The sequence below is a fragment of the Pleurodeles waltl genome, chromosome 4_1 (genome assembly GCF_031143425.1).
Source record: "Pleurodeles waltl isolate 20211129_DDA chromosome 4_1, aPleWal1.hap1.20221129, whole genome shotgun sequence".
Taxonomy (NCBI): domain Eukaryota; kingdom Metazoa; phylum Chordata; class Amphibia; order Caudata; family Salamandridae; genus Pleurodeles; species Pleurodeles waltl.
Genome location: NC_090442.1, coordinates 745710707 through 745725576, shown reverse-complemented (window position 1 = coordinate 745725576; position 14870 = coordinate 745710707). Strand labels below are relative to the sequence as shown.

Sequence of the window (14870 nt, the reverse complement as noted above, 5' to 3'; positions counted from 1 at the left end):
TGTGGGACAGGTCTGCGGTGCCACACTCAGCTCCTCCCTGGCAGGCCCCCCTCCACCCAAAAGCTCAGCAGTGTCTGCTTCCAGCTCCTCTGGTGAAGGTTCTGCACAGGGTGGAAATTCTTCTTCCTCAGAAGTTGAATCCACTGTAGAGGGAGGGGTAGTAGGTAGTGTTTTACCTTTACTAACCCTAGCTTTAGGGAGCACTTGGTCCATTGTTCCAGGATCCAAGTCACCCTGTCCTTTTTGCTTTTTGGCCTGAGCCCTTGTCAAAGCAAAAATATGCACAGGAATGCCCAGCATTGCTGCATGAACCTCCAACTCCACTTCTGCCCAAGCTGATGTCTCTAAATCGTTCCCTAGTAGACAGTCTACAGGTAAATCTGAGGCAACCACAACTTTCTTTGGACCAGTACCCCCCCCCCCAGTTGAGATTCACATGGGGTGGCTAAGAGTGTTATAATGAGCATCAGTCACTTGGTACTGGTGACCAAGTAGGTGTTGTTCAGGGTGGACCAGTTTCTCTATTACCATGGTAACACTGGCACCTGTGTCCCTGTAGGCCTGAACCTCAACACCATTTATTAAGGGAAGTTGCTTGTACTTATCCATATTAAGGGGACAAGCAACCAAGGTGGCTAAATCAATGGCACCTTCAGAGACTAATACAGCCTCTGTGGTCTCCCTAACAAGACCAACCCCAACTAAGTTACCAAAAGTGAGTCCAGCTACTCCCTTGGATTGGCTATTAGTAGGTTTGCTCCCACCACCACTGCTATTACTAGGGGCACTAGGTGTAGCAGTAGGGGTTGTGGTAGTGGGAGGCTTGGTGCTTTTCTTTGGACAACTGGCATCAGTTGTCCAATGGCCTTTTACTTTACATAAATAGCACCATGTTTTTATTTACTTGATTAGAAGAGGATTTGGGCCCACCACCCCCACCAGAGTGTTTTTGTGGGCCTGATGAAGACTCATTTTTAGATTTGTCCCCACCCTTGTCTGAAGACTTACCATCCTTCTTCTTGCCATCCTTGTCACCCCCTGTATGAACATTTCTGTTCACTCTTGTTCTGACCCATTTGTCTGCCTTTTTTCCCAATTCTTGGGGAGAGGTCAGATCTGAGTCCACTAGATATTGGTGCAACAAATCAGACACACAATTATTAAGAATATGCTCTCTCAGGATTAAGTTATACAGGCTTTCATAGTCAGAAACTTTACTGCCATGTAACCACCCCTCCAAGGCCTTCACTGAATGGTCAACAAAGTCTACCCAGTCTTGTGAAGACTCCTTTTTGGTTTCTCTGAACTTGATCCTGTACTGTTCAGTGGTTAAGCCATAACCATCTAGGAGTGCATTCTTAAGAACTGTAAAATTATTGGCATCACTTTCCTTCACAGTAAGGAGCCTATCCCTACCCTTTCCACTGAAAGATGGCCATAGGATAGCAGCCCACTGCCTTTGAGGGACCCCCTGTACAACAGAGGGCCTCTCAAGTGCAGCAAACCACTTGTTAATGTCATCCCCCTCCTTGTAAGGGGGGAACTATCTTGTGCAGATTCCTAGAATCATGCTCTTTTACAGGATTACTATCTGTAATACTGCTGCTGCCACCATGGGGTCCAAACCCCAACCTCTGCCTTTCTTTTTCTAAGTCAAATGCTTCCCTGTCTAGATCCAGCTGTTGCTTTTTAAGCTTCAGCCTGGACTCTTCCACTCTCAATCTATTGAGTTCCCTTTCTAACACTCTGTCATCAGGGTGGGTGGGTTGGGCATGCTTAGACACAGAAGAATGGTGTGAAAGAACAGAGGGAGACCTGTCCCTAACAGATGGCACCCTAACAACCTGTCCTAAAGGAGTGACATCCCTACTGTGATGAGAGCTCACATTAGTACCAGCCCTGCTAGGTGGCCTGCTAAGGGGCAGGTTGGGAAGGTTCCCATCTAACACTCTTGCTGGGGCTACCCCAGAATCAGAGTGTGAACCATCAGCTAATCTGTCACCTGATGTGCCATCTAAGGTCTTATCATGTTCAATGAGCATATTAACCAACAGTTCTCTAGAGGGATTCTTCCCTACCCCTAAACCTCTATCAATGCAGAGACTCCTTGCACCTTTCCAGTTAAGGTGGTCATAAGCAGTGCTGGTCAGATCCAGAATTTGACCTGTACCAGACATGATAGAAAAAGGTTTAAGGGACAGAAAAAGAAAGAAAAAGTTTCAGAACTTTTTAAGGAACAGAAAAAAAAACTTTTTCAACTTTTAAGAAACTTTTTTAAAGTTTAGAGGTACTTTTCAGCACTTAGCAATAGAGTAAGAGAAGAAAAGCAAAACTTTTTGGTTAGGTGTACATACACTGAACTTGTTTTGTATATTTTTCTCTAATGAAAAGTACAAAATGACAAAGTGGTAAGTAGTTACAAGTACTTATCCCTCCGCTGCACCACCAATGTAGGAGGCTGGCCTGATTTGTAGTGGTACCAAGGGGTACTTACACTCTGCACCAGGTCCAGTTATCCCTTATTAGTGTCGAAGAGGTGTCTAGCAGTTTAGGCTGATAGAAAAGGTAGCTTAGCAGAGCAGCTTAGGCTGAACTAGGAGACGTGTAAAGCTCCTACCATACCACTGGTGTCATTTCACAATATCATAAGAAAACATTTTTATGACAATATGCCAAAAGTATCTCAGTGAGTACCCTCAGTATGAGGATAGCAAATATACACAAGATATATGTACACAATACCAAAAATATGCAGTAATAGCAATAGAAAGCAATGCAAGCAATGTACAGTCACAATAGATTGCAATGAGAGCACATAGGTATAGGGGCAACACAATCCATACACTCTAGAAGTGGAATACGAACCACGAATGGACCTCAAACCTATGTGAGCTTGTAGAGGGTCGCTGGGACTGTAAGAAAACAGTGAGGGTTAGAAAAATAGCCCACCCCAAGACCCTGAAAAGTAGGTGTAAAGTGCACCTAAGTTCCCCAGAGAGCACAGAAGTCGTGATAGGGGAATTCTGCAAGGAAGACCAACACCAGCAATGCAACAACGATGGATTTCCAGACGAGAGTACCTGTGGAACAAGGGGACCAAGTCCAAGAGTCACACTCAAGTCGGGAGTGGGCAGATGCCCAAGAAATGCCAGCTGTGGGTGCAAAGAAGCTGCCACCGGATGGTAGAAGCTGTGGATTCTGCAAGAACGAAGAGGACTAGGAACTTCCCCTTTGGAGGATGGATGTCCCACGTGGTGAAGAAGCTTGCAGAGGTGTTCCCACGCAGAAAGACCGCAAACAAGCCTTGCTCGCTGCAAGGGTTGCGGTTAGGGTTTTTGGATGCTGCTGTGGTCCAGGAGGGACCAGGATGTCGCCAATTGTGTGAGGAGACAGAGGGGGCGCCCAGCAAAACACGGAGCCCACTCAAAAGCAAAAAGCACCCGCAGAAGTGCTGGAACAGGCACTACGAAGAAGAGTGAACTGGAGCTCACCCGAAGTCATAAAAGAAGGTCCCACGATGCCGGAGGACAACTCAGGAGGTCGTGCACTGCAGGTTAGGGTGTCGGGGACCCAGGCTTGGCTGTGCACAAAGGAAATCCTGGAAGAGTGCACAGGAGCCGGAGCAGCTGCAAATCACGCGGTACCCAGCAATGCAGTCTAGCGTGGGGAGGCAAGGACTTACCTCCACCAAACTTGGACTGAAGAGTCACTGGACTGTGGGAGTCACTTGGACAGAGTTGCTGAGTTCCAGGGACCACACTCGTTGTGCTGAGAGGGGACCCAGAGGACCGGTGATGCAGTCTTTTGGTGCCTGCAGTTGCAGGGGGAAGATTCCGTCGACCCACAGGAGATTTTTTCGGAGCTTCTAGTGCAGAGAGGAGGCAGACTACCCCCACACCAAGCACCACCAGGAAAACATTTGAGAAGGCCGCAGGATCAGCGATACAAGGTTGCAGTAGTCGTCTTTGCTACTTTGTTGCGGTTTTGCAGGCGTCCAGAGCAGTCAGCGGTCGATTCCTTGGCAGAAGGTGAAGAGAGAGATGCAGAGGAACTCTGATGAGCTCTTGCATTCGTTATCTAAAGAATTCCCCATATCAGAGACCCTAAATAGCCAGAAAAGGAGGTTTGGCTACTTTGGAAGGAGGATAGGCTAGCAACACAGGTAAGAGCCTATCAGAAGGAGTCTCTGACGTCACCTGCTGTCCCTGGCCACTCAGAGCAGTCCAGTGTGCCAGCAGCACCTCTGTTTCCAAAATGGAAGAGGTCTGGAGCACACTGGAGGAGCTCTGGGCACCTCCCAGGGGAGGTGCAGGTCAGGGGAGTGGTCACTCCCCTTTCCTTTGTCCAGTTTCACGCCAGAGAAGGGCTGGGGGATCCCTGAACCAGTGTAGACTGGCTTATGCAGAGATGGGCACCATCTGTGCCCATCAAAGCATTTCCAGAGGCTGGGGGAGGCTACTCCTCCCCAGCCCTGACACCTTTTTCCAAAGGGAGAGGGTGTAACACCCTCTCTCTCTGAGGAAGTCCTTTGTTCTGCCTTCCTGGGCCAAGCCTGGCTGGACCCCAGGAGGGCAGAAACCTGTCTGAGAGGTTGGCAGCAGCAGCAGCTGCAGTGAAAACCCGGGAAAGGTAGTTTGGCAGTACACGGGTCTGTGCTAGAGACTCAGGGGATCATGGAATTTTCTCCCCAATGCCAGACATGTTACATGGCCATGTTCGGAGTTACCATTGTGACGCTATACATAGGTAGTGACCTATGTATAGTGCACGCGTGTAATGGTGTCCCCGCACTCACAAAGTCCGGGGAATTTGCCCTGAACGATGTGGGGGCACCTTGGCTAGTGCCAGGGTGCCCACACACTAAGTAACTTAGCACCCAACCTTTACCAGGTAAAGGTTAGACATATAGGTGACTTATAAGTTACTTAAGTGCAGTGGTAAATGGCTGTGAAATAACGTGGACGTTATTTCACTCAGGCTGCAGTGGCAGGCCTGTGTAAGAATTGTCAGAGCTCCCTATGGGTGGGAAAAGAAATGCTGCAGCCCATAGGGATCTCCTGGAACCCCAATACCCTGGGTACCTCAGTACCATATACTAGGGAATTATAAGGGTGTTCCAGTATGCCAATGTGAATTGGTGAAATTGGTCACTAGCCTGTTAGTGAAAATTTGGAAAGCAAAGAGAGAGCATAACCACTGAGGTTCTGGTTAGCAGAGCCTCAGTGAGACAGTTAGTCATCACACAGGGAACACATACAGGGCACACTTATGAGCACTGGGGCCCTGGCTGGCAGGGTCCCAGTGACACATACAACTAAAACAACATATATACAGTGAAATATGGGGGTAACATGCCAGGAAAGATGGTACTTTCCTACAGTTCCCTATTCTACTCACCAAGGAAGGTGTGCCAGATCATCATCGCCTGCTCGATGCTTCACAATCTTGCTTTGCGACGGCAGGTGCCTTTCCTGCAGGAGGATGGTCCAGATGACGGTGTTGTGGCAGCTGTGGACAGTGATGAGGAGGAAGCTGAGGAAGAAGACATAGACAACAGGGAATCAGTTATACAGCAATATTTCCAGTGACACACAGGTGAGAACACATTTTTTACTATTACTTTCACTTTCACACTTCTACCTCTATCCTGTCTGTCAATTAGAAGCAGTATTTGGTAACTGAGTTGTACATTTCCATTACGGTTTCACAGGTGTGGTTACCAACGTGTGTCATCTGCTTGCATCCTTCATGGACTTGTGATGTGTGAAATAGGTATGTTGGCATTACAATTGAAAACGCATTTTGTCACTGTCATTGCTAATACACATTTTCAAAATCACAGACTGACTCCAGATTGTTTTGTGGTTCAAGGGTGTTTATTGAAGTGCTAATTATTGGAGGGGGTGGCAAAATGGTGATGGGTGATGGTGGAGGAATGTCCATGGCAGAGTCCAGTCTATTAGTCTCACAGGTGCACTGCCTATATGGGCATAGGAAGTGGAGCTGGTCAGTTTCAATCTGGACAGGGTAACAAAGTGAGACAGTGGGAGGACAATCAGGATGGTCTCATTTCCTGGCGGGAGTCTTGCCATCTTGCTCTGTCCTGTTCCTGGATCTCAGGGACCGCTTGCGGGGTGGTTGTCCGTCTGCAGGGGGTGGGGTGCTGGTGTGGTGGTCCTGTGGTGGGGCGTCTTGTCCACAAGCGCCGGCGGAGGTGATGGGCAGTTCATCGTCCAGGCTAGTGTCAGGGGCCCCTTGGAGTGCCACGGTGTCCCTCATGGTCTTTTGTATGTCCTTCAGCACCCCTACGACAGTGCCCAGGGCGGAGCTGATGGTTCTGAGCTCCTCCCTGAACCCCAAATACTGTTCGTCCTGCAGGCACTGGGTCTCCTGAAACTTGGCCAGGACCGTAGCCATCGTCTCCTGGGAGTGGTGGTATGCTCCCATGATGGAGGAGAGGGCCTCGTGGAGAGTGGGTCCCCTTGGCCTGTCCGCCCCCTGTCGCACAGCAGCCCTCCTAGTTCCCCTGTGTTCCTGTGCCTCCGTCCCCTGGACCGTGTGCCCACTACCACTGCCCCCAGGTCCCTGTTGTTGTTGGGGTAGTGGGTTATCCTGGGTTCCCTATAGTGGTGGACACACAGCTGATTGACGTGTCCTGGGTACGGAGGTATGGGCCCGCTGGGTGGGTGCTGTGCTGGTGTTACCAGAGGGTGGAAGGTCAGTGTTGGGCTGTGCCTGTGCAAAGGGAACCGACTGTCCCGAGGCCCACGATGGTCCGGGCTGGTCATCTGGATCCAGTTGGCCAGAGCTGCTGTCGTCACTGTGGGCCTCTTCTGTGGGTGGAGTGGAGATGTCTGGACCCTCCTGTGTGGTGACGTTACTTAGTGGTCCTGCAGGGGTATAAGAGCATGATTATTGCATGTGTGTGTGCCATGGTGTGCAATGGGTGGGTGTGCGTGTACCCCAGTGCAAGCATTCCTGTGTGGGGGCTTGTGTGATGATGGTTGGGGGGTTGTTATGGGTATGTGCAGTAAGCATGCTTTAGTGATGGGTGTCCATGCTTAGTTGTGTCGTGCAGGGCGTGGTGTTGGGATGTGTGGTTTGTGTTATTAGTACATTAGTGAGGAGTTGGAGAGATAGGGGAAGGGGTGAGGGTGGGGGTGTGTGATAGCATGCAGGTAGGGTGGGGGATATGATAGTTAAGATTTGACTTACCAGTGTCCATTCCTCCACCGACTCCTCCGAGGCCCTCTGGATGCATGATGGTCAAGACCTGCTCCTCCCATGTTGTTAGTTGTGGGGGAGGAGGTGGGGGTCCGCCGCCAGTCCGCTGAATTGCGATGTTGTGCCTGGAGACCACTGAACGCACCTTCCCCCGTAGGTCGTTCCACCTCTTCCTGATGTCCTCCCGATTACTTGGATGCTGTCCATAGCTTCATCTTCCTGGCTATGGAGGTGTGCTGCACCTGTGCTCCAAATAGCTGTGGCTCTACCCGTAAGATTTCCTCCACCATGACCCTGAGCTCCTCCTCGGAAAACCTGGGGTGTCTTTGGCGTGACATGGGGTGGTGTAGGTGATGTGTGGGGTGATGTATGTGTTGATGAGTGTGGTGATGTGTGGTGGTGTGGGGTGTTTTGAGCGTGGATGTTGTATGGGTGATAGTGTTGTGTGCCTCTGTGTGGTGGGGTTGTCTATTGCTGTAGTCTCTGTCTGTCGCCTTCGTCTTCAGTTTTTGGTCGTAGGGGTTTGTGGGTGATGTGGGTGTGTGTTTTATATTGTGTTGGGTGTGTGGGAGTGTTGTTTGTATGTGTATCAGGTGTGTGTATTTCGAATTTTCTAATGTGGCGTTGTTTTGGAGATGTGTGTGTATTTTGAGCGCGGCGGTGTGTACTGCCAATGGAATACCGCGGTTGAAAGACCGCCGCGTGGATTCGTGGGTCGTGATAGCATGGGCGTGTTTCTGTTGGCGTGACGGTGGAGGTTTTGTTTTCGCCAGTTTATCACTGACCTTTGTTGTGGCAGACTTGTGCGGGTGTCTGAATTTCGGCGGATTCCGTGCTGTGGGTCATAATAGCTGTGGCAGAATTCCGCAGCCACGGCCGTGTATTGGCAGTCTTCTGCACGGCGGTAAGCGCCTTTTACCGCCAATGTTGTAATGACCCCCATAGACTTGTGATAAGCCTGCGCGGGGATCGCGTTTGATGTATCAGTTCCAACACTCAGCATACCAGCATCATTACAGGAAAGCAGGGCTAGCGCGCGCGGAGCATGGCTCGAATTCTGAGAAAGAATAATCAGTGCAGTGCAGTGTCATGCACATCACCAAGTGCAGCCTCCAAGAAGACAAACATCCTGTCCGAAAACCAAGATCCCAAAGTATTTAAGTTTGACTCTCGAAGGAACTCACAAGCTTGGACATCCTCTGACAACAGCATATCTGCAACATCTTGCACCGGCATCAAAAGCGCAAAGGGCTCTCGCACTCCAGCGCGCCGCAACAGCACAGTCCAGGCCCTCGACGTATAAGCCACAGAATCAACCCCTCACGGTCTGGGTCTGATCAGGCCACATATCACCCGGGACAGCCTATCAGGCCACACTGCCTCACACTCAGGAGCCAAGTGTGCCAGGTATCGTAGAGGGTGCAGCCAAAAAATTCGCAAGATGAGCCTGCGTGCAGTGATAATAATGTTCTAGATCCGGGGCCGCCAAACCACCCACTTCAAATGGAAGTGTCAGTTTTTCCCATGAAATTCTGGGCTGATGACCAGCCCAGGCCAGAGCCACAAGTGCAGACTTAAACCGCTTCAGAAAGCTCATTGTAAGGACAAGCGGTAGATTGATAAATAAGTACAGGAATTTGGGCAGAATAACCATCTTCGCTATTGCTATGCGCCCGTCAGTGAGAGCAGCAATGAACGCCACACCTCAACGTTATCTTCCAACCATGCAAAGGCTTTGCAGTAATTTGCTGACCAAAGCCTTAGTGGCATCAAGGAACACCCCTGCTGCGTGGTCATCAGGATCAATCATGCTAGATATTGCAAAGTAGGCACGGAGATTATACAAAGTGGAGCGCCCCGGCACAAATCCGGACTGATCCAGCAGCACTAAGGAAGGGAGCAAGGGCTGCAATCGGGCCGCAAAAAGTTTCGCCAGAATCTTATTATCTATGTTTATTAATGAGAGAGGGATATGAATCGCAACAGCACAGGTCTTTCCCGGGCTTCAAAATAGTCACGATGAGAGCATCCCGCAACGAGGCAGGGAGAACCATGTTCTCAAGTGCCTCTGCATAGACTTCCAGGAGGTGTGGCGCTAATATATCTGCATATTCCTTATAGAAGGACGGCATCAGTTCATCCAGCCCGGGGGCCTTATCACCCGGCAGACTGCATACAGCCTGGATCACATCGTCCACCAAGGAGGGAGCGTCTAGATATAGCGCATGTGAATTCTCAAACCACAGCAGGCTGATATCCTCAAAGTAGTCAGTGGCAGCCGCAGATCTCAGCCCCGAGTGTTCAGCATACAGGTTAGAATAGAAGTCAGTGAGGGCTCGCCTGATCTCCTCAGTGCCGGTATGTCGCACACCAGTTGAATCAGTCAATTCTACAATATAATTACTTGCCCACGGCTTACGAAGCATTGCTGCCAGTGTTTGGCCGGCCTTCTCACCCTCACCATATCTTCTCGCCGTAGCATCTTTCCCTAAAAAACAAACCTTGCAAAGAGCGTCCTCCTCATACTGTGTCATCTTTCCTCTCAGGTCAGCCAGAAGGTCACCAGACCAGTCAGAGACCAATTGTTTTTCGAGATCAGCAAGCTGGCCTCCATATTTGCCAGGTCCCACCTTAGCGCCTTCAGCACTCCGTGCTGTTTAGAAAGGCAGAGCCCGCGAATTACTACCTTAAAAGCCTCCTACACGGTGCACGCAGAGGATTCTCAGCAAAGTAGTGCAAGATGGTGTCATGGATCTCATCCTTAAAAACCTGATCTCTAAGCACACCATGGGGCAGACTCCACATAAAGGCACGACTGGGGCCTCCAGGAACAAGCAACTCCAGCATGACCGGCGAATGGTCCGACAAGGAACGGGCCTTATGCTCAATGGACTGCATCCAGAGCTCTGCGTCCCTGGTGCCGAGCCATCTATCTATACGGGATCAACTGCCATGCACATAATTGACACAGGTACCCTCCCTGTCAGTTCCTTGTTTTGCCCTCCGTAGATCCACCAAAGCACGACATTACAGCCGACTTCAATTGATGCTGAAGAGCTGGATTATGGAAGATGCAGAAGCCCTTTCCAAATTTATCTTTGGGGGATCGAAATTACTGTGTTATCTCTTTTGACTGTTTATTCTTATGTACCATAAATAAAGTGAAGGAACCAACTTTTGTTTCCCGAATTGTTAGGAAGATATTTTTATAATAATTTACAATAGAAATTTCGAATCTTGAGATGCCATGTGTTGCTCTTTCAAAATTTTCAACTGTCTTTTTCAAAAGGCTTGGCCGTTGAAAGTAATGTGGAATTCTTCTCCGGTGATAATGATGTGTTACAGACTTTTTTAGCTATGGAACGCCGTGGAACCACTTTAGATTTGGTATGATTGACTGGGATTTAGCATTCTTTCTACTAGCAGTACATACCTTACATCATCGATATCTAGAGTACAATAGAATTCTTTTTAATCTCAACGTACAATTGGCACTTTGATGTTAGTTACTTTCGGTCAGAATGCACAGGGTGTTCTGGATGGGCAAACCTGGGCACCAGAGCTGCTATTCTGGATTTGGTCAATTGGAATATTATTACCTTGGTAAAAGAACATTAAAATATCAGTTCATGCTACACCTGTCTTTTTGCAGTGTCAGTGGTAGAGGCGAACAGATCTTAGAAGGGACTCCAAGCCAAATAGACAGGCATTTTTAAGTTTTTACAAGTGTCATTCCATCTCTAAGATCTGATAATATTTCTCTACATGACTTGAAAGTAAGTATGAAAACACTTACTGAAGCTCCTCGAGTGTCTCGTTGTTCCTCAAACTCTCGGCCATGCTTCGTGTTCCCGAGTCACTTATTTTGTTATCTTTCAGAGACAGGATTCTCAGACTTCTGTTCTTTTCAAGACCTTGGAAAATGTGTTCAGTGCCAGAATTCCCTAGACGGTTGGTTCCAAGCCTACAGAATACACACATGTAAGACCTATATTAATATAACGTAATAATAATAAATCATTTAAACACAAAATGCTACTTGTGTACAATATTTTAAACAACTAATCCACAAAGGGTTTACACCGTTTATTCATGCATAGTCTCCTCCCCACCGTTCTCTCACCTTAACCGCCCTTTCTCGCTCCAAGATAATGTAAAAGTAAGATTTTATAGTGCATTTTACCAACACTTTGGATAAAAGACAGCACATTTCACAGGCGGTCCTGAAGCGAAACTCTAAATATTTGAGTGTTTACTGGTGAATCTCTGTTCTCGAGCATATTCCTTTAGAGCAGAAAATGTACAAATCAAAACATTTTGTGCTGTCTTCTGAGATATCACGAGCTGCCTTTTTCAACATTGTCCCAGTAAAGCAAATATTGCCATGAGATATTATCTCAGATGCGTACACTGACGTGCAAGTTTCCACATTGTCCCCATTGAAGCCATTATGTCTCCACCCAATCTGCATTAGCAAAATGATTCAGACACAATCCAGATGTGTACATTCATATACTGTACACACACTCACAGCCACACTGTTATCGGCTCCACGTCCACACCCCCCCCAAAAAATATATGCTTGTTCCTCTGTGTCAGTGGGTGTAGTGAAGCAGGTTACAAGAGGTGCCCAGGTCAGTTGTGTAACGTGAGTTGATATTGTCTGTATAACATCACAAAAAATACATGTTCACATGCAGAATATACAAAAGCACTTGGTAAGTACCTACTTTAATAAACACTAGACATGGCCGCGAGGCTTGGCTTGGCTGAACCTATGGTGATAATACCTTCCTGCCTCTCCAGTGCAGAGGCGGTGCCGAAGGACGCCCCGAGCCCATTCTTTACACATGGCCGACTGAAATACCCTCTCCATTGTGACGTATTCTCTGGACACTCCGTATAACCCGCAGCTGCACAGGATTGTCAAGTGCACGCTCGTCTTGCAATAGTTGCTTTGATCTTCAGCTCGTGCGTCTAACTTGACATAGTGAGATAATATGATGAGGCTCATTTTCTCCTTTTGTGCAATGAATGTTACCTTTCCCCCAGTGCGGGTTCTTGAGCTGCTAACCACACACGCATACACTCATAGAGAGGCATGAACACAGGAACACACCACAGGACACCACATTTCCTTCCCTTCAATAGGCACAGATATACAATTAGACATTCACAGACCTGGTGGCAACTGTCAGAATTCAAACATGGTCAGCATTAAGACTGTCGATCAAGTGCTTAACAAAAGTTGAGGGGGAGCCGCTGCACAGTACATTAAGGGACATCCCCTCCAGACTCACGCTTGAGCTCCGAGGCCAGAATACTGTGTTGAGGGGGGGGCCTGGAACTCACCCCCTCCTCACCCCCACACTGCAGGGGCTGCTGGGGCTTTTGTTACGTCCCTGTGACGATCATGTTCTATGAGCAAGCACAATCATTAAAGGGATGTCTGTGGTGAGATCCAGGGGCCACGTGCATTTTAAACTGATACGTTTATGTCTGGCATTGGTGTCATTATTTGTGCATAGGTATCTATTGTCTCATGTACACCCTGGGGCTTAGTTGGTAGTAAGGCAGGTAAACCGCAAACATGTAGTACTTGGTTTAACAGCCAGTGCAGAGAAGCCAGGGTCAATCTGAATAGGACAATCAAGGCAGGCAATAGAATAGAAATCTCCTGCTCCAGAAAGGAATATAAAGACTCCTGATAGCCTTTTGGCAATTCTCATTAAATTACATGCCACAAATTATGCACATGTTAGATATGGGAAAAAGGGGAATTGACAGCGCCCTTTGAGATTGAGTCAGGTGTACACCAGGGGTGCATTCTGGCACAACCCCTTTTTACACTTTTTAATAATGATCTTGTCAAAGCACTGTACTTCCCTGGAAATGATGCTCCTGACTGGGGTTTTCAAGGTCTCTACCCTACTCTTTGCAGACAAATACCCTTTCAATATCTAAAACCCAATGTGGCCTGCCGGCCATTGTAGATTGGTTTATGGGATTCTGCAGAGATACGGGATTGGAGTTAAATATCAACAAAACAAAATTCATATTCTTCAATCTGTATAAAATGGTTAGGGCAAATATTTTGGTTCGAGGGACCCCACTTGAGCAAGTCCAGGAATTTGTGTATCTGGGGGTCTGTTTAACGAATAAACTTAACTGGTCTGCGCAGAGCAACAGAAGTCCTTTGAAATTTCAGCAGGAGGCTGGTGCTGTGATCAAGATGCGGAAGAGAACTGAGACCAGTCCGTTAGCACCCACACTGAAGATTTATAATATGAAAGTAAAATGTGCAGCCATGTATGGGTCACCTATAGGGTGTCATAGGACTCTTACCATGGTGGTAACACTGCTAAGTTTAGGGCGGCAGTACCACAGAGTGTGGGTGACTGAATCAGTCCCACACCAACTGGAAGCTGTCAGGCTGACTTCATCGGCTAGCTAGCAGCAACTCACCCAACCCTAAAAAGTAAAGGTGACTTGTGGCAGCCTAGATACATGACTCTCTGACTCCTAAGGTAAGTTGTGTCTCTCAGTTGCACAAAGTCTCACACATGCTAAGGCAGACACAGAGATGCAGAGTAAGTTTCAATTTGTATTGAAGCAATCGCATCCAGTGATAAAAGGGATGAGCTGCAATTATTAGGCAGATGAAACATAATACTGTGGTGATTTTGACTATTAGAGTAAACCATATAAAACAGTCACACTATTCTGATATAATCATAAGATCTAATGATTCCTACCTACACCCTACTGTCTAAACCTGGGAGCATAGTGGTGTTAATCCTTCTGCCCGTGCTGTTCTATGAAAGGAGCCCTGACCCATACCTGAATGGTGGACAAGGGTCTGCCTGTTGTCTGCTGACAATCCTCATGGTTGGCTGGAAAGACAAGGCCAGGATCAGCAGAGTTGTCAATGGAAAGATGTACATTCCCAAACGGCCATGGCTGTAATGCCATCTACCCTCATTTGGCCTATGTGGTGTTCATATAACAAAAACATGGTGCATTCCAACAACAGGTCTGACATGATTATATGTCTAGGGTTAAGGTTTGACTCCGAAACTCTTGGAGTGGCATTCCTGGGTAAACTATCATATACAAATATGACAGCCTTGAGTAGGGCACAGAGTGAACTGTGTTTTAAGGGACTGATAAATGTAAAACACGAACAACAATGCTTTTGCAGGAAGGCAGCTGATTAGAATTTAAAAACAACGAATAGGAAGAAGCGAGCAGTGCTAAAATCTAATTAAATGAATAAACAACTAAAAGTTGTATGTATATAAAAGTGCACAGGATATGGGCCTAGAGCTAAAATAAGGGTGCTCAATCTAGGCACTATTAGGAACCCATGACATGGGAACATGTGAGAAATGAGGCACTCCTAAAGGCAGAAAGCAAGTTCATTAGGAACCTATTTAATCTACCACAGGGGGCTTCTCGTCTCCCTCAACTTCTAGATGGTGGCAATTCTCAGATTAATTTCTCCCTGATGCTTAGATACCTGCTTTACTGGCATAGACTGTGGTCTACAGAGGGTCTGGAATCATACAGACGGATGCTTAAGCCACTTCTTAGGCATACAGTTTGGGAGACAATTTCCGGGTTTGCTTTCATTAAGTCTGTGTTTT

The 14870-nt window shown here is 47.7% G+C and overlaps 1 protein-coding gene across 1 annotated transcript in view; it reads right to left on the bottom strand.

Annotated features, from left to right (window-relative positions):
• The window catches only part of LOC138287187 (NACHT, LRR and PYD domains-containing protein 3-like), a 593954-nt gene that overhangs the window by 59336 nt on the left and 519748 nt on the right, over positions 1-14870 (bottom strand). Inside the window, exons 9-10 of the mRNA XM_069227549.1 lie at positions 11021-11188; positions 5398-5532 (exon numbers count right to left, since the gene is read on the bottom strand). Of these exons, the coding sequence (XP_069083650.1) occupies positions 5398-5532; positions 11021-11188 (303 nt within the window). The remainder of the gene's footprint in view (positions 1-5397; positions 5533-11020; positions 11189-14870) is intronic.